The 25,955-nt window shown below is 49.7% G+C and overlaps 1 protein-coding gene across 4 annotated transcripts in view; it reads right to left on the reverse strand.

The window, feature by feature from the left end:
- LOC138491262 (inositol polyphosphate-5-phosphatase A-like) overlaps positions 1–25,955 on the reverse strand; it is a 705,879-nt gene that overhangs the window by 205,839 nt on the left and 474,085 nt on the right. For all 4 annotated transcript variants that reach the window (XM_069617676.1, XM_069617677.1, XM_069617675.1 and 1 more), the window contains 2 exons: positions 23,603–23,655; positions 10,842–10,961 (listed from right to left, as the gene is read on the reverse strand). In XM_069617676.1, the coding sequence (XP_069473777.1) occupies positions 10,842–10,961; positions 23,603–23,655 (173 nt within the window). The remainder of the gene's footprint in view (positions 1–10,841; positions 10,962–23,602; positions 23,656–25,955) is intronic.

The following is a 25,955-nucleotide window of genomic DNA, read 5'->3' on the forward strand; positions in this document are numbered from 1 at the left end:
TTCAAATGAAAGGAGCCTGGAGCCTCAGTGAGGCCCTCTAGCAATTGCAACCGTGTCGTCAGTCACCAGTCTTGTAACACAGACATATATGTGTTTTCTCTTCCCACAGGATACAGAGAAGGGTTTTCACCCCATTGCCTTCTAACACTGGTTCGTCCACATCAGCCATGTGCTGACAAATAAGGGTTTAGCTCTTCAGTGGGAATTTAGTGTTTAAACTCCATGCTGACTAGCTGTCTCATGATAATCAACAGCTATTAACCTTATCTTTGTCGCCATTGTAATGTATACACCCCGCGGGTGCCTCAGACTGTTTTCGCTCTAAGCAGGGGGCCCCAACCATCAAGATGGAATGGGCCCCCAAACATCTTCAGACAGGACTGGGGCAGCCAGTCTAGCCCTTTCTTACTGTGGCATGACTTTTGTTCTGGCTATGCCGCCCGGGACAGCAGTGTGGCCATATGCTCCTGCTGTACACCCTCCTTAAACAATGGGGGGTATATACAGGAGCACGCTCTGTGTCCCACTCCAGGCCGCTGACTGCAATGCAGGCAAAATAAGGGGCAGAGCAAGATGCAGAGCAGAAGCACACAGTGCATGTCCCAATCTTGTTCGATGTTGCAGGGAGAGGGTACGGAGTCAAGTCACCACATGGGGGATAAGAACGACTGTGTGTCAGTTTAGCATTCATTTTCCAAGGTGCATTTCGGGGGGAAAGTAGCAGGACTTTTCTAGTGGCCCCCTCTCCTCCTCCTGATGCTCCCCTGATCCTGTGTCCTCTATATCTTACAACAAGAAGGTCTGGGCCACTTTACTTCACGTACTAAGGCTCTCGGTGGCCTCGCTGGCTTCTGTCAGGTCATAGGCAGGGCCCCAGCAGCGGTGGGGTCAGTGGTGCCCCGGGCCCCTCCTCTGAGATCCTGTCCCCCCTCTGCTTGTCAGTAGGGCACCTCAATGAGGGCGACCAGCGGGCCAGGTGTCCCGCTGGCGGGATAATGTGTGCTGAGCCATTCCTGGCAGCAGGACACCTTACCCTTTCAGAATGGGAGTGGTGTCCCACTGCCAGGACAATGTCCCAAGATGCCCCGGGCAGCAGAGGGGCACTCATGTTGCTCTGTGTCAACAGAGCATTTCAATGTGAGCCATTAGGCAACGATGGGTGGGGGGTTCAACGGGGGGCATTAACAGGGACTTTTGTCCCTTTAGAAATGGGACTGGGAGGGACTGATTAGAAGTGACAAAGGTGCATAATGGTGCATGCTTTGTGAAATTGCTATGGCTTTAAAACCCAAGTGGGGGGGTTGTTAGGTTCACATTAATCTACATGATGCTATTGTGACTTTGCATGCAGGATGGGGAGAGTAAAGCTAAAGTCATATTCTTATTGCTCAACATATTTTATGACAATAGTGTATAGCTAGTTTACTATGAAAGGATAGTGTATTATGTAATGTGGCTTGCTTCCAAGGCATTGCTATAAATGAAGTATTTAAGCCCACGAAATGCAAAGCAAAACCTTAATAAATATCTAGATCAACTAAACCTGGGAAGATGTGCTCGGTTGCTTAAATTGTCCACATCCCCGTTTCACCATTTAACCAAAATGTGTGATACTGGGCAAATCATTTAATCGCAGTGGGTCTTCTCTGCAATGTATCATTTCAAAGTGCATAAAATGGCAGCTGTCCATTGTCAGCCAATGACCACAGGCAACATCTGAACAAATTTCCTATGAAGGCCCTAAACCAGGAGTGAACTTAACTGGTGCTGTGTGTGCTGGGCGATATATTGAGTTTTGGAGATATACCGATATTTATGTTCAATATGGATATAGAATGAGACAATATTGTTAAAATCAAGATATATACATATGAACAACAGAATTGCTTGCTGTATAAATGCACACCGTTTACCTCCCCGGGCCACTTTGGACTACTTTGCCCACGTCTATTTTTTTTTATTTTTTTATTGGTCATGTATTATGCACCAATACACGTGTATCTCAAGGTGCAATCAGGCAATGGGGGGTGGGGGGGAAGGATCCCACTAGGCCTTGTACATTCGGGCCAGCCACAGAGCTCCTCCCTTCAATTTGGAAGAGCGTACACATTGACCTTTTATAGACGGCCCCCTATTTTTTGTCTGTCCCCCATCCCCCCCTTTAAATTTGATTCCTAGACGGCACTGGCCGGCAGAGCAGAGCTGTCTATCGGTGTCACATATCACACATGAGGCAAAGAACACAAGGCATCAGCACAGCGAGTAGGAAAAACGGCAAGTCATGCTAGGAAGTAGAAAAAGTCTGCGTCATCCTTCAACGAAATGGCCGCGCCTGCTGTCCACAGGCCATACCCAGCCCTGGAATTACCCTCATCAGCAAAATATTAGCGGCGATAAGAAAGCAATAAATGCTGCAAGAATAAATAGTACCATTTTCCAACACATCCTTCTGCCAAATGTCTTTCGCGAGGATCAATTGAGAAGTATAATGAGTCCAGCGCGAAGACCCAATAAAGTAATCAATTCTTTACAGCCCCCGCCGTCTCAGGGTGTGTGGTATTCTCGGCAGCCCTGACGCGGACTAATCTGTCTATCACAATGCCACAGCCCGGCCCTGGAGACAGCCGGCCAGCGTGCTGCTCTGCCGGAAGTATGCTGTAGCGCGGCCCTGGGGACAGCCGGCCTCCTAGCGCGCTGCTCTGCCGGAAGTACGCTGTAGCGCGGCCCTGGAAACAGGCGGCCTCCTGGCGCGCTGCTCCGCCGGAAGTACGCTGGCGGTCTCCTAGCGCGCTGCTCCGCCGGAAGTAGCTGTTGCACGGCCCTGGAGACAGGCAGCCTCCTGGTGCGCTGCTCCGCCGGAAGTACGCCGTAGCGCGGCCCTGGGGACAGCCGGCCTCCTAGCGCGCTGCTCTGCCGGAAGTACGCTGTAGCGTGGCCCTGGGGACAGCCGGCCTCCTAGCGGCTTCTCGGCCGGAACTATGCTGTAGCGCGGCCCTGGGGACAGCCGGCCTCCTAGCGTGCTGCTCTGCCGGAAGTATGCTGTAGCGCGGCCCTGGGGACAGCCGGCCTCCTAGCGTGCTGCTCTGCCGGAAGTACTCTGGCAGTCTCCTAGCACGCTGCTCTGCCGGAAGTATGCTGTAACGCGGCCCTGGGGACAGGCGGCCTCCTGGTGTGCTGCTCCGCCGGAAGTACGCTGTTGCGCGGCCCTGGAGACAGGCGGCCTCCTGGCACGCTGCTCCGCCGGAAATACGCTGGCGGTCTCCTAGCGCGCTGCTCCGCCGGAAGTACGCTGTTGCACGGCCCTGGAGACAGGCGGCCTCCTGGCGCGCTGCTCTGCCAGAAGTACGCTGTAGCGCGGCCCTGGGGACAGCCGGCCTCCTAGCGCGCTGCTCCGCTGGAAGTACGCTGTTGCGCGGCCCTGGGGACAGCTGGCCTCCTAGCGCGCTGCTCCGCTGGAAGTACGCTGTTGTGCGGCCCTGGAGACAGGCGGCCTCCTAGCACGCTGCTCCGCCGGAAGTACGCTGTAGCGCGGTCCTGGAGACAGGCGGCCTCCTAGCGCGCTGCTCCACCGGAAGTACGCTGTAACGCGGCCCCCGCGACAGCCATACACTGGCCCTTAGCACTCTATATGTCCCGAGGCTCGCTTACCCCGCGTGACTTTTTGGAGGTGCTCTTACCTTTGGGGTAGATCCTGGGGACGATCATACCTTTGGAAGACATGTGTGGGGCCATTTAACTTCCTGCAAGGTTTGGCTTTACTTTTGGGTGACATGTTGCGGCATCTCTTACTCCTGGGTGCTGTGTATGTGGGCGCTCTTACCTTTGGGTAATGTGCTAGGGCCCGCTCTTACTCCTGGGTGCTGTGCATGTGGCCGCTCTTACCTTTGGATAACATGCTGGCCCGCTCTTACTCCTGGGTGCTGTGTATGTGGCCGCTCTTACCTTTGGGTAATGTGCTGGGAATGCTCTTACTCTTGGGTGCTGTACACGTTAGGAATCTTACCTTTGGATAACTTGTTGGGGTCGGCGTCACTCTTACTCCGTGATGCTCTGAACGTGAGCACTCTTACCTTTTGTATAACTTGCTGAGGACACACTTACTCCTGGATGCTGTGCACGTGGTCCCTCTTACATTTGGGAACTGTGTTGGGGTCAGCGTCGCTCTTAGTCCTTGATGCTGTGAACTTGGGCACTCTTATCTTTGCGTAACGTGCTGGTGTCACTCTTACTCCTGGATGCTGTGCATGTGGGTGCAGTTACCTTTACTTGTGGCGCTTGGCCTAGTTTACAGTTTACTCCTAACTCTTACTGGTGTAACTGGTGTGCCTCACTCCGAAAAGGTCTGAGGCCAGGGAAGCACTCCAAAGATCCCTGCACAAGAACCACACCACAAGCAGTCCGAGCAACTATTGTAATAGCCTCTACCTCCGCCTCACCAAGTCCACCCTTCACCAAATGCAGGTGATGCCAAATAAGGTGGCCAGACTCATTCTGTGTCTTACAGGCAGTGTTCATATCAGCCTTGACTTGAAATCCCTGCACTGGCTATCAATTGAGGCCCAGAGCTCATGTAAAACCCTCTGCTTCCTCCACTGGGCCTATGAGGGTGTGGGCCCTAGCTATCGCCAACATAAGGTGACTATACATTGACTGGCCAGGCACTTAAGATCCTCTTTTTTTCCAGGTCCCTTGATGTTTGCCATTCCAAGCAAATAAGATCTTGAGGGATTACTTGGACTCTTAGGCCATGGCCTTCATTCATCCTGGCCGCACAATCTTTGCCGCCCTCAGATTCACTCAGGCGCCCAATCTAATCGTTGCTTGTTGCTAATGGCTTGCTTTTCCTGTCCAGGGCCTAAGACCTGGTGCTGGTGGTTGTCTATTGTACTCTGGGCCGTAATCGGACCATCTCTGTACTGTCTTTCTTGGGGTACCCAGTACCGCTGGGGGTCCTTGTCAGTGCACTTGGTGACTTCTGACACCCTGTTGTGTCTGGCTGCCATAGCACTTACTGAAGCTCTGTCGTCTGTGGCATATGCTGGATTCCTGTGTGTCTCCGCCTGCATATGTTGGGTTTCTGCGTGTCCCCTCTCACTGCCTCCTTCCCCTGGCACTTCCTTGACCGGCATGTTACAAGGATCCAATGGTCTGTTTTTCTCCCCTCACTCCTTAACACTTGTGGCGCCACAAAATCACTGATCCCTTTTCAATGAATTATATATAAGATCATGTATAAACCTGTTGGGGCACTCCTTATCATATGCAAGCAGGAGCTGTCCCAAAAGCAGTGAAACACTCAACATTAACCATATTCTAATAAAAACACTCAATCCCAACCCCAAACTAGTGCTCCATCACTGGGCTCCCAAGAAACTTCCATATCATGAAAAACTTCCATATCAAGCGTGAGCACCAACATCTGAATTGCGTTCAGACATATCCCTGAAGTCTGCTAGTCCCGATTTCGGCCTTGTTATGGAACAAAAACAGCACAGGGATATATAGATTGGCGCCTCACAAAGGTTAGTGCCTTATGCCGTATTGCAATGGCAACAGTCGTCATTGAGACACGAGCATACGGGACTAACGTCTGCGAAACACAGACCTTATTGCTCTCGAGTCCTGATGAAGCACTTTGTGGCAGGAAACACAAATCGACTATTGTTGTTTATCAGGGCCATCACATTACAGAGATTAGATTTCTTACAGCAAACAACGTCCGATTACATCTAATCATACATTTATTTGGTGCAAGTTCAAAATTATTGTTCAATCTTAATGTATTCTAATGACAAAGTACCAGCTGTAATACAAGACATTACATACTTCTGTATTTGGTGTAATTTTTTTTAAAAAAAAGAACACTTTATTTAGCATTTTATATCATCTGAACATTATGTAACGTAGAGAGCACCCAGCGGCGCACACTAGGAACATGGCAACTAGCGTTTCACGTCTAGATTGCCAAACAGTCTTGTCTTCACAATTTCCATCATACCCCGTCTGCATTGGACAACTTAGTAGCCGCCTTGGCTATCAATTGAGATAAACCGAGTCCAGGGCGCTCAACCATTATCACAGGCTTCCTGACCTCCGAGAAGCATTATCGCGGTTGCTCCTATTGACCAAATAGTTCATGTATTGCACCCAGATATCTTCTGCTCTGCAGGCAGCTGGTACAGATTTTCTGGGATCTATATGATTATTGCGACCACTTTCATTACGACGACCGAAAATGCATTGTTCTTTTTTTTAAACCCCTCTTACACTACATACATATGACGGGGAGACCCCTGCACCCTCCATATTACCATTATATCACATACCCCCCCCACATATATATATATATGGTGTAAGGGGGTCTAAAAAATAAAGAGTCAGCATTTTCGGCAGTCCTAATTGTGAGGGCGACATTTTGGGCCATTACCGATTTTTCTGTGCAGATCCTTTGTGTCAAAGCAAAACGTGATGTCTGTAAGCCAGGTTTGCACCTTAGCTGCCGGGCCCTTCCCCATGCTTTTGAGCACATCTTTTAGCTTTTGCTAGCAAAAACCCCGTCAACCTGGGTACAGTAGCTGGAATGTCCTTGGTATAACCCAGTAGTCCCATCAACAGGCTTGGATCCGGATTCAATTGTATTCCAATTATCCCGCCAATGGTCTCGAAACCCCCTCACCAGAACCTTTGAGTGCCTCTACAGGACGAGGCTAAATGCATACGTCTGCTTGCTCGCTGCTACTTTAGGAGTAGCATCTGTGCAAAGGCGATGAAGAGTAGGACATCTCATGACTGTATCTAAAGTGTAATAGTTTAAATCCGGCATTAAAAGAGAGCTTTTGGTCTTTCTGCAAATGCACTCCCACAGCCCTCCCAGTATCTCGGTTTGCAGATCTGTGCACGGTTTCCTGCGTGAGGAGGATAGGATACAGTCATTGGTTTGCCGGTATTAATTATGCTGCGGTATATTAGAGACACTAGTCTTCCCTTGCCATGTAGCCATATTACATGCTGCAATAACTGGAAGCTACCTGGGGGTGACGTCTTGAGATGTGAAATGCCATCGATGGCATGTGAATATTTTGAGCGAGGATGGGCCCCCCCCCCCCTACAGTTTTGAATGCTTCTAGTGAGGTGAATTCCCCACCCGGGAAGTGGTCTCCCCATGTAGTAAGGCCCAATTTCTGTATGGTTCAGGTGAAAACCTCTTCCGCTGTGCTAGTGACTGAGGGAGTGTAACTAACTGGGAGCAGTGGGGAGTACAGCAGACTGATATCGAATAGTTTGCCTAGCTTGACCCATGCATTGTGTGTGCACTTACAGTGTTGATTGGGAATGGCTCGTTCTGCCTGGACATGGGGCTGTTCCGGAATTGATCATACCAGTAGGACAGGGAGTGTGCCTGGGCTACCAAGCAGTGATATTCGAAGTCCGACATTGCTAGTCCTCCATTTTCTAATGGTCAGATGAGTTTGCTCTGTGGTATCCTGGCAGCTTTACCCACCCAGATGAATCTCAGTAAGATTCCCTCGGCTGATTGGAGAACGACTTGGGAAGAGCAACTGGGATATTTGCGAATAACTATATAGAAATCAAGGGAATACCACCATTTTGACAAGAGATATCCTGCCGATTAGTGACATGGGCTGAGTCCGCCATATATCAGTGTTGCTGTCCAATTTTTTAGGACACGATCATAATTCAAAACAATTAGGCGTTCCGTGTGTCCAGCTAACTCAATACCAAAGTACTGGGTGTGTGTTCACAATGCCACTGTAAGACAGATTCTATATCACGTTGCACAGGCCTTTCTGTAAGAGGAAACAGGAACGATTTGGAGGTGTTAATGCACAGTCCGGTATGATAGGTTATTTATAACGCGCTTAATACCCAGAGGTTTCTAAGCGCAGACCGAACCTGTGGTGCTCCGTTTCATTTTGCTTCCAAGGCGAGCACGTTGCCGCTGAGCTATCCTCCAGAGACATATCATGCATTGTGGAGGGAAAGGTTTGATCTGGGGTGTTTGATTAAAAAAAGGCATCATGTCGCCAGCATAAAGGGATATTAATAGCTTGTTTATGCAAAATTGAAGGCTGATCCGAACACTTCCTGCAGTAGTGCTTATGTAAAGGTTTCCATAGAGGTGGGTGGTCAGTATTCGCTGATCCCGAGCATACAGATGTTATTCAACCAGGAACGGCCATCGAGATCCTCATTTTTGGTGCAGGCGCTTTTTAAGGTGGTTGCCAGAGCTTGTATTTTAGCAGATAGCGATGTTGATGTGTCTTCAAGCGAGGAAATCTTGGTCTCCGCTTCGTCCCAGCCTAGCAGTTTGCTGGTCTAAACTGGTCTTTAAATGCTTCCCTTTGCACACTGGGGAGTCCAGTTTGGTATCCAGAGTGTTTATGCCAGACAAGATATCTCTGATCGCAACCTCCGCCTGACGTCCACTGTGACTGTTCTCAGCAGGCAGATCCGTCACCTCAGCCTGTGCTCGGTTGCGTTTATTTGCTTGTGATGCAGTTCCCGGGGTAAAGGACAGCTGGGGCTGTTGCTTGCCATGCTTCCCTGTGGTTCATTTCTGAAGCTGCTGCTGCAGTGCCCACTTCAAATCACTTCTACCAGTCACTTCTTGGGGCTGCCTGATGGCTTTGAGCTTGTTATCCATCGCAACTAGGGTCTGTCCTCACATGGGTTTCCCCGCAGTCATTGCTCCTGGGATGTAGGATTAGCCCTGCGACAGCTCAGGTGACATTTGTCTTTCTGGTCGGATCCACAAATCCTTTGCAATTTTCTACCACCCTCTGCTCCTGCTTTCCCACAGGTTTCTCCACTGCTCCCCTGTTTGTGTCCCTAGAATTCAGGGATCGGCACGTTCATAGACCGGTCATGAAATACATAGCAACAATAATGAAAACAGTACGTTATCGGTGTACGTCATTACAGCAGAATTCGTGTCACAAGCCAAAGATGCTGTCTCAATACACATGACTCGCTGTTTTCTATGTAGGATATTTAGAAAAGTGCAGGACCTCGAGCTGCAGCACCGTTTTCACCGCAGAACTAGGATGGGTCTGGGAAGAGGGATACCTCTGCATTCTCGCACTGCAGAAGCGGTCAGCCGTCTTTGATATGGTAGACTGCATCACCCCTTGGATACGATAGGCCACGTCACCCTCATTGATCGCCTTCAAAAGGTGGCTAACACTTCCACACCAGAAATGAAGTGGTTGTAGACCTTGAAATCTGTCCGCAAGCAATGCGTCACTTGGGGATTTCTCCTCCTCCGTGATGCTGGTGCCTTAGAGCGGCCCAGGCAGCGTCACTGCCATCACCCGAACTGTTTAACATCAACCGTAACCTACTGATGGACCTAATCTGGTCCTACTAGCTGCAATTGCCCTTCAAAGGTGACATGCACACGCACCACCTTCTAATGGGTCTAATGGGCCAAATTAGCAAAGGTTCTGATGGACTTGAAGCAACTGCGTCCTGGATGGGCCAAAAGAGCCTTGTGACAGACGGGACCAACATGGAAATCCTACTGCTAGGCCTGCAGACCCGCTGAATAAAAGGGACACATGCCAAAGTCAGGAATTTAGGGATCATTTGCGGCACTGGATCACTCGGGAGGATAGCTCAGGGGCAACGTGCTCACCTCGGAAGGGAGACGACGCGGAGCAACACAGGTTCGATCCCCGAGTCCGCGCTGAGAAACCTCTGGGTATTAAGCGCACTATAAATAACCTATCATATCATATCACTGTGTTCAAGCAATACCTCTTCCAGAAGAAACTCAACCTGAAGATTCTAACAGCCAATGGCAGCAAGCCTTCCGATACACCCCCACCTAGATTATGGCAATGCCTTCTATGTGTGTCTGCCAACTGACCTGATAGAAAGAGTGGAAATAGCACGGGATGCCGCAGAGAAGCTAATCTATATCAGCAAGAAATGAAGTTGAAACTTGGAAGAATTAACAGCCACCTAATTTATTCCAAATAACATTTCTCAGCACCTCCCAACTCGCCCACTAAAATCGGCACTAGCAAACTAGCTAATGGCGTCCAGGTCAATTAGCAGAAGTAGCGGGGCCTGTACCTTCTCCGCCGTTTGCCTCTGCCCGAATAGCTGCAGTACACAGACCAGCTCATCTAATTCAGAGTCAAACATAACTACACCTGTTCTACCACCACCCACCTCCCATCCCTCATAACTACACCTGTTCTACCACCACCCACCTCCCATCCCTCATAACTACACCTGTTCTACCACCACCCACCTCCCATCCCTCATAACTACACCACCCACCTCCCATTCCTCATAACTACACCTGTTCTACCACCACCCACCTCCCATCCCTCATAACTACACCTGTTCTACTACCTCCCATCCCTCATAACTACACCTGTCCTACCACCACCCACCTCTCAACACTCATAACTACACCTGTTCTACCACCACCCACCTCCCATCCCTCATAACTACACCTGTTCTACCACCACCCACCTCCCATCCCTCATAAGTACTCCTGTTCTACCACCACCCACCCCCCATCCCTACACAGAGCAAATCTGTTGTGGGACTCCAACCTCCTATGCCACCACACGATGGAAAACTAATAAACATACACATACAGGAGTGCTTACTTGCAGAAGACGCGCTGGTATCCTCGCACCAGGTGCGCTCGACCCTTCTTGCCTTTGGGTGATGACCTCAACTGTTCTTACAGTGGGAAGACGGGATGGAACACATTTTCTGGGATGATTGCTTCACGCTATTACTTTAGATGGCATGCTCTGGGGTGCTTCCAACCCTGGCTGGCATGCTGCTGGTACTCTTACCTCTCTATGACATGTTCAAGGGCCCTCTTGCGGTTCCCGGTGTACACGGAGGGGCTGGCATCACACGCTACCAGGTTTGAGGCGTCGTGAAACAGATGAATATTCACCAGATCAAAGTCCCTGCCCAAAAGAAATGAAAGAGACAGAGTGAGGTCCAGGAGTAATGGATTTACCTGGGGCAGGGAGGTCACCCCCAAGCAGCTAGGAGTCCTGGGGCGAGGGATGGATACCAACCTTATGGGGTGACAGGGCAAACACATTAGTGATGGACGTACACCAAGTGGGGGTAGAAATAGAAGAGAAAGAAAGGTAGGGTGTAGGGGGGTGGGGACTGGAGAAGTATGGGGAGTAGATGGATTTGTAATATGGAGACATTTTTGCAGTATTAGGTTTCATTAAATGCAGCAATGAATTCTGGGAGTTGTAGTCTTCATGAACTAACGTGAACAAATTGGACAGAAGCATCTGTTACAAAGTTCCATGTATGAAAAGATAGAGGAGGACGAGGGTGCTCAGCATCCCAGGGGGTGCATCCTCCTGTGATGGGGCCCCTGGAAGTGGCACACACAGAATTTCCCAGTATCTTCCTGCCCTTCCAAACCTATTGTACCAGGCGTGCCCCAGAATTCCACCTCTCAGAAACGGGCACACAGGGAGGACATTAGACCCGGCTGCAGGACTGTAGTAACTCAGGCAGACCCAGAAGTGTATTGTCACAACATTGTTATTTCTCCAGCAGTGCAGCCACCACCTTGCCAGCCTCCAGTCGACTGGCACAGGCGGAACACTCCTCCCTTGAGCCTGGCTCCAACCTTCTAGGGGACGTCATCTGGGATGCTAACCCGGGATGGACTCCGGTTAGGCCACAGAAATGCAGAGAGCACACCGCAAGCCACATGAGTTCCAGGATCACAGGTGCACTGGGAAGCCCTTACGCTGTGTAGAAAGAGCGAAATGACAGATGTGTAACCGCCATAGAGGGAGATGGAGGTGGGGAGCGCCACGGGCGCCACCACAGTTCCACCCTACCTTACAATGGTGGTGGGCCTATGTAAGCCCCCGGCCCCTGGTCTCGGAGAAAATCAAGTAATTAGAAAATTAGAGGAGGAGGGGAACTCTAAACACATGAAGCAGATGAGAAGGGAAGGCAAAACGCATGGTGGGGGATGGACGAAGCGACCCAGGCCAGAGTGCAGGGAGCACACAACCTTCGGAACAGTGAGTCTTGCAGTATAGATCACATTCGGCCCCCCCTGCATGTCACGTGCTTAAGACACCCTCTCAGTGTGATGAAATCATTGGAGATTCATTGATTCTTATTTTCACTTCACTAAATAGTTTCTGCACCCCAAATATCTAACATCTCCCCCAGGAAGGTGAGCTCCCATTTTCTTTACTTTTCATCCTATTTCTAGCATTAATAAAACGTCTGCACATATTTACTATTTAGTGGGGACATACTTATTGTGCCAGATGCATTCTGGTCCCCATTTAGGTCCTGGTCTGTTCATTCAGACGTTGCTAGGACTCCAATAATCAGAACTTGTCTAAAATGATCAATTTTCCCCCAATGAATTGAAGTAAGTGGAGGAAGACGTCTTCTCTTTCACCCACATTGCATTTTGTGTGTGCATACATTCCTGATTTTTGAGAATCTTTTCTTACACACATTTTCCTCGGCTCGTTTATGATTCACAGGTTGTAGTATCCACACACCTTCAAACACAACTCTGCCCCTGAGGAACATCCCACAATTGCCAATGGATTGAAACATGTTGGGTTTAGGCTTTCATACATTCACTGTACATTTGGGTTGTGTACCAAGAAGTACTACATGACCTTGTTGAAAGAAGTATTGATGTCTTAGCATTTTTGCTTCACATTTTTGTATGGTGTGGACAATGTTTATCAACTGGCTTCCAGAGGTGAAATCTTTGTTCATTATAATGAAAAATGACGCGTCCGTTTCCTCTATGTACAACTATGAATTGTAAATGCACGCACTTTTTAGACAAGGTTCTATTGGTTGCATATGTTGTTGTTTGGTAACTCTGAAATCCTTGTCTGTACCGGACCCCCCTCTGTTGGGAAAGACAGGTTATCCTGTTTCTACAGAGAGAAAAGCTCTCCACACGGTGCTGCTAACAGAAACCTGGTCACAAACCACCTGCTAACATGGCTGCTGTGCGAGACCGGCCTTTGCACAAGCGGGAAGATTTGCAGACTTTACCAGTCTTAAAAGAGGCTCCCAGAAAACAACACTTCAGGGGTGTGACTGTACAATATTTCCTTTCTGAGGAGCAGGCGTATCCCCGGAGTCATGGGAGCATCAGTCGATAGGAGGGTGGATTAGGTAGAGAAGTACCACACCAGCTGAATGAAGGATGGTTGTACCGCTCAACTAAGGAGATGGAGGTCTAGCACTGGAAGGAGGACTGTTCCCAAATGCTAGACAGCTCCTAGCAGAGCAGCTCAAAGCTACGCTGGATGTCACAAGTGAAGCCTGGTCCCTGTATATATATATACATATATATATATATATATATATAGTGCAAGCAGACTCCCAGTCACCGTGTGCCGGCCGGGGGAGCTTACCATTGCCATCCTGGGCAGCAGGGCAAAAGTAGTCGTGATGGGTGTGAAATTTCCTGCAGCTTTGGCAGGGGGGATATTTCCATCTCAGCACTTTTCACCCTGGAACCTTTTTTAATTTTTATTTAGTATTTATATAGCGCTACAAACCCTCGGGTATTACCCATGGTGAGTGATGCTCATTTATCGACCTCGGAAGGATGATAGGCTGAGTTTGGCGCTGCCGGGATTAGAACCTGCGTCGGGAGGCTCTGCACAGATGTCAAAGCGAGCACTCCACTCGCTGTGCTACTGGACCAGTTGTAACCACCCTTCGTTGATGTAAATGGGGTGTCCCAAGCTTTTCATATTTAAGAAACTTCCAAACCATTCTAGCAGTTGCACTTCTGTTTTAACAAAAGGTCACTGGAGTCAAATGCTGTGACCTCTCCTAAATAAAATTTAATTTAAAAGCCATGGCTGCACCTGCCCTAATTACCCCCACATGCCCCGCACAGCATTTTAATAGTGATTTGCACGATCCGGGGTAGAGATATTTGCACTTCTTTCAAATGCAGCACAGGAGGCAAATTGAAGCTTACACTGCGATCTGAATCAGAATAAAAATGCCAAGATTATCAAAAAATACACAATGTAGGAGGCACACTGCGGAGGCATGATATGCCTCACACACACACATCACCCAGGGCAAGGGTGGGTGGGAGCACACTCATGCTGCACAGGCCTCTCCCTAGGTGGATCGAGGTTATGCGCTGCAATCTCCATTGCAAGGGGGATGTTTGTCCGGCCAACATTCTTAAAGGGTCTCTGGATGTGCTTATCCCGTGGATTATCAGAATGGGTAATCTCTCTTTCAGTGAGGGCATAGTCCTACCATCACTCCAGGAGCGTTGGGTTACGCCTCTATCGAAAAAAGAGTACTATTGATCCCACTGTGGCAAAAAACAATCGCCCCCATAACCAGTGTCCCATTCTGGCTCAGGATCCTGATATGATATGGCATTTGTAATGCGCCTATACACAAGTGTTTCAAGGCGCAACGATAGAGTGGCCTATCTACAATTCCAAGACTGTATAGAGAACAACATCTTAAGCACTCGCCAATCTGGGTTTAGAGCAAGACATGGGACAGAAACGGCCCTCCTGCACCTTAAAACCAATCTCATAGGTACAGTGGAAAAAGAGCAACTCCCACTCTGCTCATGTTATTCGATCTTTCAGCAGCATTCGACTTGGTTGACCATTCCATACTTGTCGACAGGTTGAAAGGTCTGGCCTGCTGCTCTGAGTGGCAGTGGAGAATGCTCCATCTTCTCCCAATATCATCAATGCTGTGGTGCCGCAGGGATCATGCCTCGTCATGCCTCTTTAACACCTATATAAGGCCTTTGCTCGACCTCCTGGACTGCCTGTGTGTCCATTATACCAACAACGCCGATGACACCCAGGTGGTCCTGGAGTTGTCTGGCAATTATGCTCAAGATTCCAAGACCCTGAATGGGGTGTATGCTGCCATGCAATCATGGATGGTTTCAAACTCCCTTGCGTTCAAAAATTAAAAAAACAGAGCCTCTCATTGTGGCTACTGGGCCATGGCTCAGGAAATTAGATTCAGCCTATAAAAGCTTCGTAATTGCGGGCAATAAGATCATGGGGACCAGTTGTGTGAAGACTCTGGGTGTCCAATTAGATGCAAAATTGACTGTGAAGGCCCAGGTAGCACATATATGATCATCTTGTGGCTATGTGTTTAAACTCCTGAATCAAATCAGGCCATATATCTCCATCAGTAATAGATTGATGTTAGTCATGGCAGTTGTACATTCTAGACTAGATTTTTGCAACAGCCTTCTAATTGGGACGTCCCAGGCAAATCTCCGTCCCTCCAAACTACTCAGAACAGCGCTGTTCGAGCGGTTTATGGTTTATCCAAACATGACCATGCAACAAAATCAGGAAGGGCTCTACATTGGCTTTCGGTTAGGCACAGGATCTTGGATAAGCTTCTAGCACTCCCTTACAAGTGCTGGATCTCCATTGCCCCTTAGAATCTCTCAGATTGCGGGATCATAAATCACCCAACTCGGAATTTATGCTCTAATGACAGCCACAAACCTAAGCAACCGCAGTTTAAGCTGGACAAATATGGAGGAACTCGTCTTGACGTTCAGGCACCTCAGGCTTGGAATGCGCTTCCTATAGCTCTTGAGATCTTCCCAATCTCTGATAGAGTTTAAAGGAGCTGTGAAAACCTGTTTAACCTTAAACCCGGTTCATAAGAATGTGATATCGCAGCCTACTCTTAATTTCACCCTCTGACCCTGCTTTTTTGTATTGTTTGTCTTGTTGATTGTGTGCTCTGAGGCCTTTGGGTGTGTGGTGCCATATAAAAAATAAACAATGATAATAATTGTGCTTTGTGTGTCAAAGGAAAGCTAGTGGTAGACTTCAGCTTGTTTGCTGACCTGGACATGTGGTACAGGACATTGGGTACGGGATACAGCAAGGTGATGCGTTCGGCTTCACAGCAGTACTTGGGATCCGCAGTGGTGGCTTGGAGCTGGTCCCTGACCATTCAGGTGTGTTTAACCTTTTCAACGTGTCTTCAGCACCTTATTGAACTGTCCTCCGTTCAGGTTGAAAGCAGGGAGGTTTCCCAAGCCATCATTGTTGGTGATTAAGTCCTTACCGTCAGGTGACCGCATAGCAGAATGAATATCATTCCGGAAGGAAGTGAGTTGCCATGCAACTCTTCCTGTCTGTTGCCTCCTTGGCTGCCGCATTGCTTGTCTTTACTTAGTCCTCAAATGCGGACCGACGGATGTCTGGGAAGTGGAGAATTTTCCAATATTTTTCCTCCAGTTGACATGCATCCCTCTATGGTCACACCGCAAACCTCTGCGTTCAGTCCAGAAGCCGCACAGTGGCATTAGAGAAGGTTTCTCCTTTTCTACGCACCATGAAGGATCAACCAGAAGTCGACCCTTCTATTCTGACAGTCTAGAGGGCTCTGTGGGGGTCAGTCCGGTGGGCAGAGGCACACCCAAGAAGAAGGAACAGTTGGAAACTGGAGGGAATGGAAGAAATATCCAAAGGATGGTCCAAATTGGAGGGGACTAAGTAGGCAACGGAGCAGGAGAATTGATGTGCTGTGAGCTGAGGGGATAGCGTAGGAACCCTTAATGTGGGAAGATGCAGGAAATTGTGTAGGAGTGCCTGATGGGGGAAAAAATCTTAGGGGGTGGTGCAAAAACACTAGCTGCGTGGCATTAGTGGGGGTCTGCCAATGGAGTAGGGGTCTGCCTCCCAGAGGAACGCAGCTGCAGCGATTGGTGGAAGATCGACAGATGCAGGGATTCTATATGAAAAACTCTACTAGTGTTGGTCCCGGGAGAGCTGCAGGCAATATTTTGAGCACTCGGTGTGGTGTGGGAGCACAGGCTATGAAGGGTAGGGTGCAGAGACTGTGTCTGAAGGAGATTTTGGGACTGGCGGAGGGGGAACTGGCTCCAGGGGACCGGAGCGAGAAGATGGTGTAGGAGAGTTGGCTGCAGGGCAACTGTAGGAGAACTCATTGCGGGAATGCTGACTGATGTGGCGGTATTGGCTGCCATGTAGAGCAAGAGAATAATGTGAGGGAGTTTCATGGGCAGGTGGTGGAGCACTGACTGTAGGTCAAACTGGGGAATGGGGAGGAAGTGCTGCCTGGAGGTGGGCTTCAGGGGAAGGACTATGAAGGCTGGATACGGGAGGCTTCGTGGGGGCAATCTAGTAGCAGTGGGTTAAGGTATTAGGAAATGGTGTTGAAGCACTGAATAGGACTGAGCCATAGAGGCTGGTGCAAAGAAGTTAGTTGTTGAGGAGCAGTAGAAGCAAATGTCATCCATCACAAAGCTGTTACAAGGGGGCTTTATATCTAAAATCATTGATGCACGTGTTTGATTGCTTTAAAAAAAAAAACACTAACTGTACAGCCCGGGATCTCCCACTGATGCACCGGGCGCGAGGGTCCTTCCAGCAGGGGTGCCATGCGAAGGACTTTTTAAATGAAAATAATAGGATGTTCTAAAGGTGCCAGAGCAGAGGGTATTACCCAATTTGGTCGTTTGTTTATCGTTTTGTCCTTTTGACCTCCTTAATTTTTGACCTTCTTACCTGAACATGAGGAGCAAGGGTTGCGGGGGTGTCCCCCGCTCCTCATGTCCAGGTATCTGTGGCCTTGAGGGTTGCGGGGCTGTCCCCCGCACCATCAACAAAGGAGGCAGGGGACAATTTCTTGGGCCCCTGTTTTCAATGAACGGTCAAAAAGGTGGCACAAGCAGTTTTACTGCAGGCAGTCTGCCTGTGTTTGCGGGCAGATCACATACATCTGAGCAGAGCAGCGTTACACCAGTTGAAGCTGACCCTCACTTTGGGAGTGGAGGCGGGCGACTACTGCCAACAATGCAGGGATCTCTTCAGCGTGGTACCCCGTGAGCCAGTGGTGTGCCGCGTTCATCACTGCCGCGACCCGGGCCGCAAGACTCTGACCGCAGCTCCCTTTTAGTCAGAGGCGCGCCGCACATTCTCAGCGCCATGGGTCCCAGACTTCTGAGCGGCCCTCCCAGGACCAACGGGAGGAGCGCTGCCGCTGCTCATGGGCCCACCTCTTCCTGCCGGTGGGCTTGACCTGTCCTGCCAGTGCCATCACCTGGGCTGCTTAGAGTACACGGCTGGGGTTCAAACTATGCTAGTTCCCCAGGTATGCGCTTCCAGCCCGGGACACATCTGGCATAGGTGCCCAGAACTAGACCTCCTCAGGAGCCCTGCAGCTTTCCCTTGCCCGGCCCACACCGGGGCAACGAAAGGCTGGCTCCCTGCTGCTGCGGAATCTTCTGGGCCGCTCTTCCTAACATGGCCGGTCTATCTAATAACCCTCGTGACAGCTCCCAAGACAATCCGGGGCTGCCCCCTCACTTCCAGTGCCCGACCACCGCCAAGAGTCAACCAGCAGAGAGGACAGCAACCAGGCTGCCTGCCCCGCTAAATGATGACATGAACACCTGGTGGTGCCTGATAACCTCAGGCCAAAACATTAAACATGTCTGTGCGGTTGTAAATTTTATGAACGCTCTCCTGAGATGTCCCCCGTAATCAAGTGGGGCGATAGGTTGATGCTCAAAGTGCGTAACTGTTGATCTGATATGTCGACTGTTTATTTGACTTTGTTTGTCTGTTTGCTTGACTATCAAGTGTCTTATATGTTACGATGTTGCGCAGAAGAACCTTGTGGAAAGCATAATAAGACATAATGATGATGTTGTAACAATAATATGTATTGGAAGTTTACATGATTTGAAACAAAAGTCTTCTTTTCTTTTCTTACTTCCACCCTGGTGTTGGAGGGAGAGAGGAGAAGAAACTGTAGCTTTTCAATAAAAAAATAAAAAAAAGAAAGGACCTTTTATTTTACAGAGACCTGTGTTTATACGAAGCACGCAGTCTAGGGATTGTGTACATTTTCTAAAGAATCTTTTTTTCTTTTTGGGGAATACTTAGGTTGCAGTCGTTTTTTTAAAATAAGTAAGGATAGTTAAGTTTTAAAAGCTATTTGTGTATGTTCACCCCTTTTCTTTTTTTAAAAAAAATAAAAACCTAAAAAGAATGCTGGTGTAATGCAGTAGAAAACGAAGCAGGGAATTTGTTGGGAAATGTGTCAAAGAGCTGGATGTTGGACGGTGAACATGTCAATTCAAAGACTGCTGGCTCTGCGGAGAGCTGTAAGACATGGCGCCAGAGTGCTGGCTCTGGGGAGAGCTGTAAGACATGGCGCCAGAGTGCTGGCTCTGGGGAGAGCTGTAAGACATGGCGCTAGAGAGCTGTAAGTGTTCATTCAAAGACTGCTGCCTCTGGGGGAGCTGTAAGTGTTAATTCAAAGACTGCTTTCTCTGGGGGAGCTGTAAGTGTTAATGCATGGACTGCTGGCTCTGGGAGAGCTGTAAGTGTTAATGCATGGACTGCTGGCTCTGGGAGAGCTGTAAGTGTTAAAGCAAGGACTGCTTGCTCTGAGGGAGCTGTACGTGTTAATGCAAGGACTGCTGGCTCTGGGGAGAGCTTTAAGTGTTAATGCAAGGACTGCTGGCTCTGGGGAGAGCTGCAAGTGTTAATGCATGGACTGCCGGCTCTGGGGAGAGCTGCAAGTGTTAATGCATGGACTGCTGGCTCTGGGGAGAGCTGCAAGTGTTAATGCATGGACTGCTGGCTCTGGGAGAGCTGTAAGTTTTAATGCAAGGACTGCTTGCTCTGAGGGAGCTGTACGTGTTAATGCAAGGACTGTTTGCTCTGAGGGAGGTGTACGTCTTACTTCAAAGACTGCTTGCTCTGGGGGAGCTGCAAGTGTTAATGCAAGGACTGCTGGCTCTGGGGAGAGCTGTAAGTGTTAATGCAAGGACTGCTGGCTCTGGGGAGAGCTGCAAGTGTTAATGCATGGACTGCCGGCTCTGGGGAGAGCTGCAAGTGTTAATGCATGGACTGCTGGCTCTGGGGAGAGCTGCAAGTGTTAATGCATGGACTGCTGGCTCTGGGGGAACTGTGTTAATGCAAGAACTGCTTGCTCTGGGGGAGCTGTACGTGTTAATGCAAGGACTGTTTGCTCTGAGGGAGGTGTAAGTCTTAATTCAAAGACTGCTTGCTCTGGGGGAGCTGTAAGTGTTAATGCATGGACTGCTGGCTCTGGGAGAGCTGTAAGTGTTAATGCAAGGACTGCTTCCTCTGAGGGAGCTGTACGTGTTAATGCAAGGACTGTTTGCTCTGAGGGAGCTGTACGTGTTAATTCAAAGACTGCTTGCTCTGGGGGAGCTGTAAGTGCTAATGCAATGACTGCTGGCTCTGGGTAGAGCTGTAAGTGTTAATGCAAGGACTGCTGGCTCTGGGGAGAGCTGCAAGTGTTAATGCACGGACTGCTGGCTCTGGGGAGAGCTGCAAGTGTTAATGCATGGACTGCTGGCTCTGGGGGAACTGTGTTAATGCAAGGACTGCTGGCTCTGGGGGAGCTGTAAGTGTGAATTCAAAGTCTGCTTGCTCTGGGGGAGCTGTAAGTGTTATTGCAAGGATTGCTTGCTCTGGGGGAAGCTGTAAGTGTTAATGTTAGGGAGAATTCTCTGTTAAGGCTAATTTCCCAAACCTAGTGAGTCCCCCAGCAGCTTTGCTGGATTTTTGGGGTTTATTTTTTTGTCCGGCTAAGAGTGAGACACTTTTACTCCCACTCTTAGACATGATTTGAGATATCCTTTGACTTTGTAATGTGTTTATGGGCTATGGGCTATGAGGTCTTTTTCTCCATAGGGTTTCATGTATTTTTGGTAAGTGTGTTACACAGCACCCTCAGTGCAGTAACACAGGGGTGTCATAGTGACCCCCAAACATAGACTCCATACCCTGGGACTGACTACTGTCTCCCAGGGCATGTAAAGTCACCATTGACTTTTCTAGTCTTAAATTGTGAACAGAACCAGTACAAACCATCATATTGTGGAAGTACTGGTAGGGGTAATTAGATGTGTGGGAGGGGGGTTTAGGCACCCTGGACTGAGTTGCCTCGGCAACTCAAGTCACACTCTTGTGTGATTGGCCCAGTGGTGAGCCGCCCGGCTCATCACTTAGCATGTTTGAGTGACAGCTAGGACTGATGAATGGGGGTTTTCTGCATAAAAGCAGGGCTTTGGGGACTGGAACTTCAGATGTCGCCACAGGACCAAAGAATCCGAAGAGGGAGAAGCTGAGCTGACCTGCAACGACGACACCACCGGTGGAGCCCTGCTGAACCGCCACACCACTTCCCAACGACAGAGAAGATCTCCAACCCGGAGAGTCTTCTTCCTCCGAACTGGTGGGGATAACCAGTTTGTCCCCTTTTCGCCTTCCTGGATCGTCTTGTGGTCGAATCGCCCGGGCCAAGCACCCCGGCGGCCGGATAGCCACGCTTCACCACTACCGCGAATAAAAGGGTAGTACCTTTTAACCGGGAAACTCCGCGGCTGGTTTCTTCCCTGGCAGTGCAATGACCTCCAGCTTTCCTCCACGTCGAGATCTTCTCTTCCCCTGGACGAAGCACCGACTTGCACCCGCTGCCAGGAACGACTTCCTCCGCTGGAGCTTTCTCACCATTTCAGGTACTGTGTCCCGCCTGGTCTCCCTTGCAACAGACTGTTCAAGGTGTCCCGTAAATCCTTGACTCTCTATCCTGGGGTGACCTGGGACCTGCTAACTAACTTTTTCGGAACTGATCCAACCCTTTTTGAAATATCTGCAAAGACTTTTTAAAGTATTATTCAACCGTGTGATCTTGGACACATTCCGCCTTGCTCTCTCCAAGAGTGGGCCTGGCCTATGAACTTTCTTGCTCTAACAGTAGACTCTGCCTTTTTCTGACTTGCTGTGGTTCTTTTAAAAAAGTGCTGGTATTGTGCTGTCCTAATTCTACCTTTTCCCTCCCTTTTTAACTAACTTATTGGAGTGCTATCTTAGGTTAAGAGCTCACCTCTGTCTGCAAATAAGTGGTGTTTTAACTAAGACTTGTTCAATAAGTAATCAGGGATGTATATATATTGATAGTGACTGTGTTTGAACTTGTTTGCCATATTAGTGTTAGTGTATTTTACAAGTGTGTTTTTAAATAAATAATTATATACTTTTATACCAAAGCTCTGGTCAGCGTTTGCTTGTGCTACTGTATCTCTGTACCTATTTTGTATACCCCTATATACTGTCTAACTCTTCTTGAGAGAAGTCTGGCTGCTCAGCCACAGCTACCAGGTAAATCTGGGTGGTACAGACTGCTATCAATTGGGCTAACTGCCAACACCTGTAGTCTTAAGCCTTTTGTAGTGGTCCCTAAGGGAACTGCACAGGTTTCTGCCTAACAGTTAATGCATGGACTGCTGGCTCTGTGGAGAGCTGTAAGTGTTAATGCATGGACTGCTGGCTCTGGGGAGAGCTGTAAGTGTTAATGCAAGGACTGCTGGCTCTGGGGAGAGCTGTAAGTGTTAATGCATGGACTGCTGGCTCTGGGGGAGCTGTAAGTGTTAATGCAAGGACTGCTGGCTCTGGGGAGAGCTGTAAGTGTTAATGCAAGGACTGCTGGCTCTGGGGAGAGCTGCAAGTGTTAATGCATGGACTGCTGGCTCTGGGGAGAGCTGCAAGTGTTAATGCAAGGACTGCTGGCTCTGGGGAGAGCTGTAAGTGTTAATGCATGGACTGCTGGCTCTGGGGGAGCTGTAAGTGTTAATGCAAGGACTGCTGGCTTTGGGGGAGCTGTTGGACATGACGCTAGAGTGCTGTAAGTGGGGGAGCTGTAGGGAACGAGTGGGAGTGCTGACTATGGGGACCTTTGGGGAATTCATGGTATAGGTTCGTTGGGTGTAGTAGAGCTGAAGGGGCGGTATAGGAGAGCTGGCAATGGCTGAACAGCGGGTGTCGATGGGTAGCACAGATTTGATAGGTGGCCGATGGCACAGGCTTTTGGTAAATGCCAAAGGCACCTGGCAAAGGGCTGAGCTGCTCGAGGGTTGCACAGACTGGTTTAGACACCAGCTGCTTCTAGGGCAGACAATGGTCCAAAAGTCACCCATTAGGCCTCAGTCAGGCACATGTCAGTTCACAGACAAACAGCATTAATCTCCTGCGAGCGGAAGGGCCTATTCAACTGTCCAAGATGGGAAATTAATGCTTTGTCAACAGGAGATTACGGCCTTCCTGTGTGACACCCAGCCAGAATGCGTGCACCTCTTCCAAGGTGCACACAGGGGCGCGTACAACAGCCACCACGCGTATTCACCAAGACGGGAGAGCTGCCAAGGCTTCCAACGCCAATCCCTGCCGCAGAAGCGTGGTGCACACCACAAAATCAGGGCACACACTACCCAATGACCGCAGAGGAAGGAGTGCAGTTCCTGTGGGGGAGGGGTGGGGGTGTTCGGTTGTGTGTGTTGCTCTTGTACCTGGAAGAGGCCTCCAGTGAGGGACTGCGGATAGTGTAGGCATACAGGCACTATGCACCACGAGTGACGAGAAGCCTGTTGAATGGTTATAGTCAGTGTTCTGCTTATATGGCCATTGCAGGTCTATTCTGCACTGATCCTCTCTGGATTCGCCCAATGCCTTCCCATCTAGGGTCAGTCAGACAAACCTACCAGCCTTGAATCCTCCAGCGGGTCCTCATGAAGCCCTTCCGTGTCCAGGAAAACTGTGTAAAAAAAAGAATACAATAGTCATCATACAGCATACTACACACATCACATGGCAAACTCCTCCTGCCGCCTTATCCCAGTAACCCTCCAGATATCACTCTACGGCAAACCTTTCCAGGAACCACCCCACCACAGATCCCTTCTAATGCCTTCCCACGGCAAAGCCCATCTGACTCACTGCACAGCGATGCTATACAGATGCCATCTCCAGGCAATCTCTTCCAGACACATCTCACCACAAACCCGAGCAGACAACATCTCACCGCAAAAATGCCTTGGGCCATCCCACGGCAAACACCTCTCAATGCCATCCCATGGCAAACACTTCTCAATGCCATCCCATGGCAAACTCCTCCTGCCGCCTTCCCCCAGTAAACCCCTTCAGATGTCACCCTATGGCAAACCTTTCCAGGAACCACCCCACCACAGATCCCTTCCAATGCCTTCCCATGGCAAAACCCATCTGACTCAACGCACAGCGATGCTACACAGATGCCATCTCCAGGCAATCTCTTCCAGACACATCTCACCACAAACCCGAGCAGACAACATCTCACCGCAAAAATGCCTTGGGCCATCCCACGGCAAACACCTCTCAATGCCATCCCATGGCAAACACTTCTCAATGCCATCCCATGGCAAACTCCTCCTGCCGCCTTCCCCCAGTAACCCCTCCAGATATCACTCTACGGCAAACCTTTCCAGGAACCACCCCACCACAGATCCCCTCCAATGCCTTCCCATGGCAAAGCCCATCGGACTCACTGCACAGCGATGCTATACAGATGCCATCTCCAGGCAATCTCTTCCAGACACATCTCACCACAAACCCGAGCAGACAACATCTCACCGCAAAAATGCCTTGGGCCATCCCACGGCAAACACCTCTCAATGCCATCCCATGGCAAACTCCTCCTGCCGCCTTCCCCCAGTAAACCCCTTCAGATGTCACCCTATGGCAAACCTTTCCAGGAACCACCCCACCACAGATCCCCTCCAATGCCTTCCCATGGCAAAACCCATCTGACTCACTGCACAGCGATGCTATACAGATGTCATCTCCAGGCAATATCTTCCAGACACATCTCACCACAAACCCGAGCAGACAACATCTCACCGCAAAAATCCCTTGGGCCATCCCACGGCAAACACCTCTCAATGCCATCCCATGGCAAACACTTCTCAATGCCATCCCATGGCAAACTCCTCCTATCGCCTTATCCCAGTAAACCCCTCCAGATATCACTCTACGGCAAACCTTTCCAGGAACCACCCCACCACAGATCCCCTCCAATGCCTTCCCATGGCAAAGCCCATCTGACTCACTGCACAGCGATGCTATACAGATGCCATCTCCAGGCAATCTCTTCCAGACACATCTCACCACAAACCCGAGCAGACAACATCTCACCGCAAAAATGCCTTGGGCCATCCCACGGCAAACACCTCTCAATGCCATCCCATGGCAAACTCCTCCTGCCGCCTTCCCCCAGTAAACCCCTTCAGATGTCACCCTATGGCAAACCTTTCCAGGAACCACCCCACCACAGATCCCCTCCAATGCCTTCCCATGGCAAAACCCATCTGACTCACTGCACAGCGATGCTATACAGATGTCATCTCCAGGCAATATCTTCCAGACACATCTCACCACAAACCCGAGCAGACAACATCTCACCGCAAAAATCCCTTGGGCCATCCCACGGCAAACACCTCTCAATGCCATCCCATGGCAAACACTTCTCAATGCCATCCCATGGCAAACTCCTCCTATCGCCTTATCCCAGTAAACCCCTCCAGATATCACTCTACGGCAAACCTTTCCAGGAACCACCCCACCACAGATCCCCTCCAATGCCTTCCCATGGCAAAGCCCATCTGACTCACTGCACAGCGATGCTATACAGATGCCATCTCCAGGCAATCTCTTCCAGACACATCTCACCACAAACCCGAGCAGACAACATCTCACCGCAAAAATGCCTTGGGCCATCCCACGGCAAACACCTCTCAGTGCCATCCCATGGCAAACTCCTCCTGCCGCCTTCCCCCAGTAAACCCCTTCAGATGTCACCCTATGGCAAACCTTTCCAGGAACCACCCCACCACAGATCCCCTCCAATGCCTTCCCATGGCAAAACCCATCTGACTCACTGCACAGCGATGCTATACAGATGTCATCTCCAGGCAATATCTTCCAGACACATCTCACCACAAACCCGAGCAGACAACATCTCACCGCAAAAATCCCTTGGGCCATCCCACGGCAAACACCTCTCAATGCCATCCCATGGCA

Source organism: Ambystoma mexicanum, chromosome 10, assembly GCF_040938575.1.
Source record: "Ambystoma mexicanum isolate Mex_15411 chromosome 10, UKY_AmexF1_1, whole genome shotgun sequence".
Taxonomy (NCBI): Eukaryota; Metazoa; Chordata; class Amphibia; order Caudata; family Ambystomatidae; genus Ambystoma; species Ambystoma mexicanum.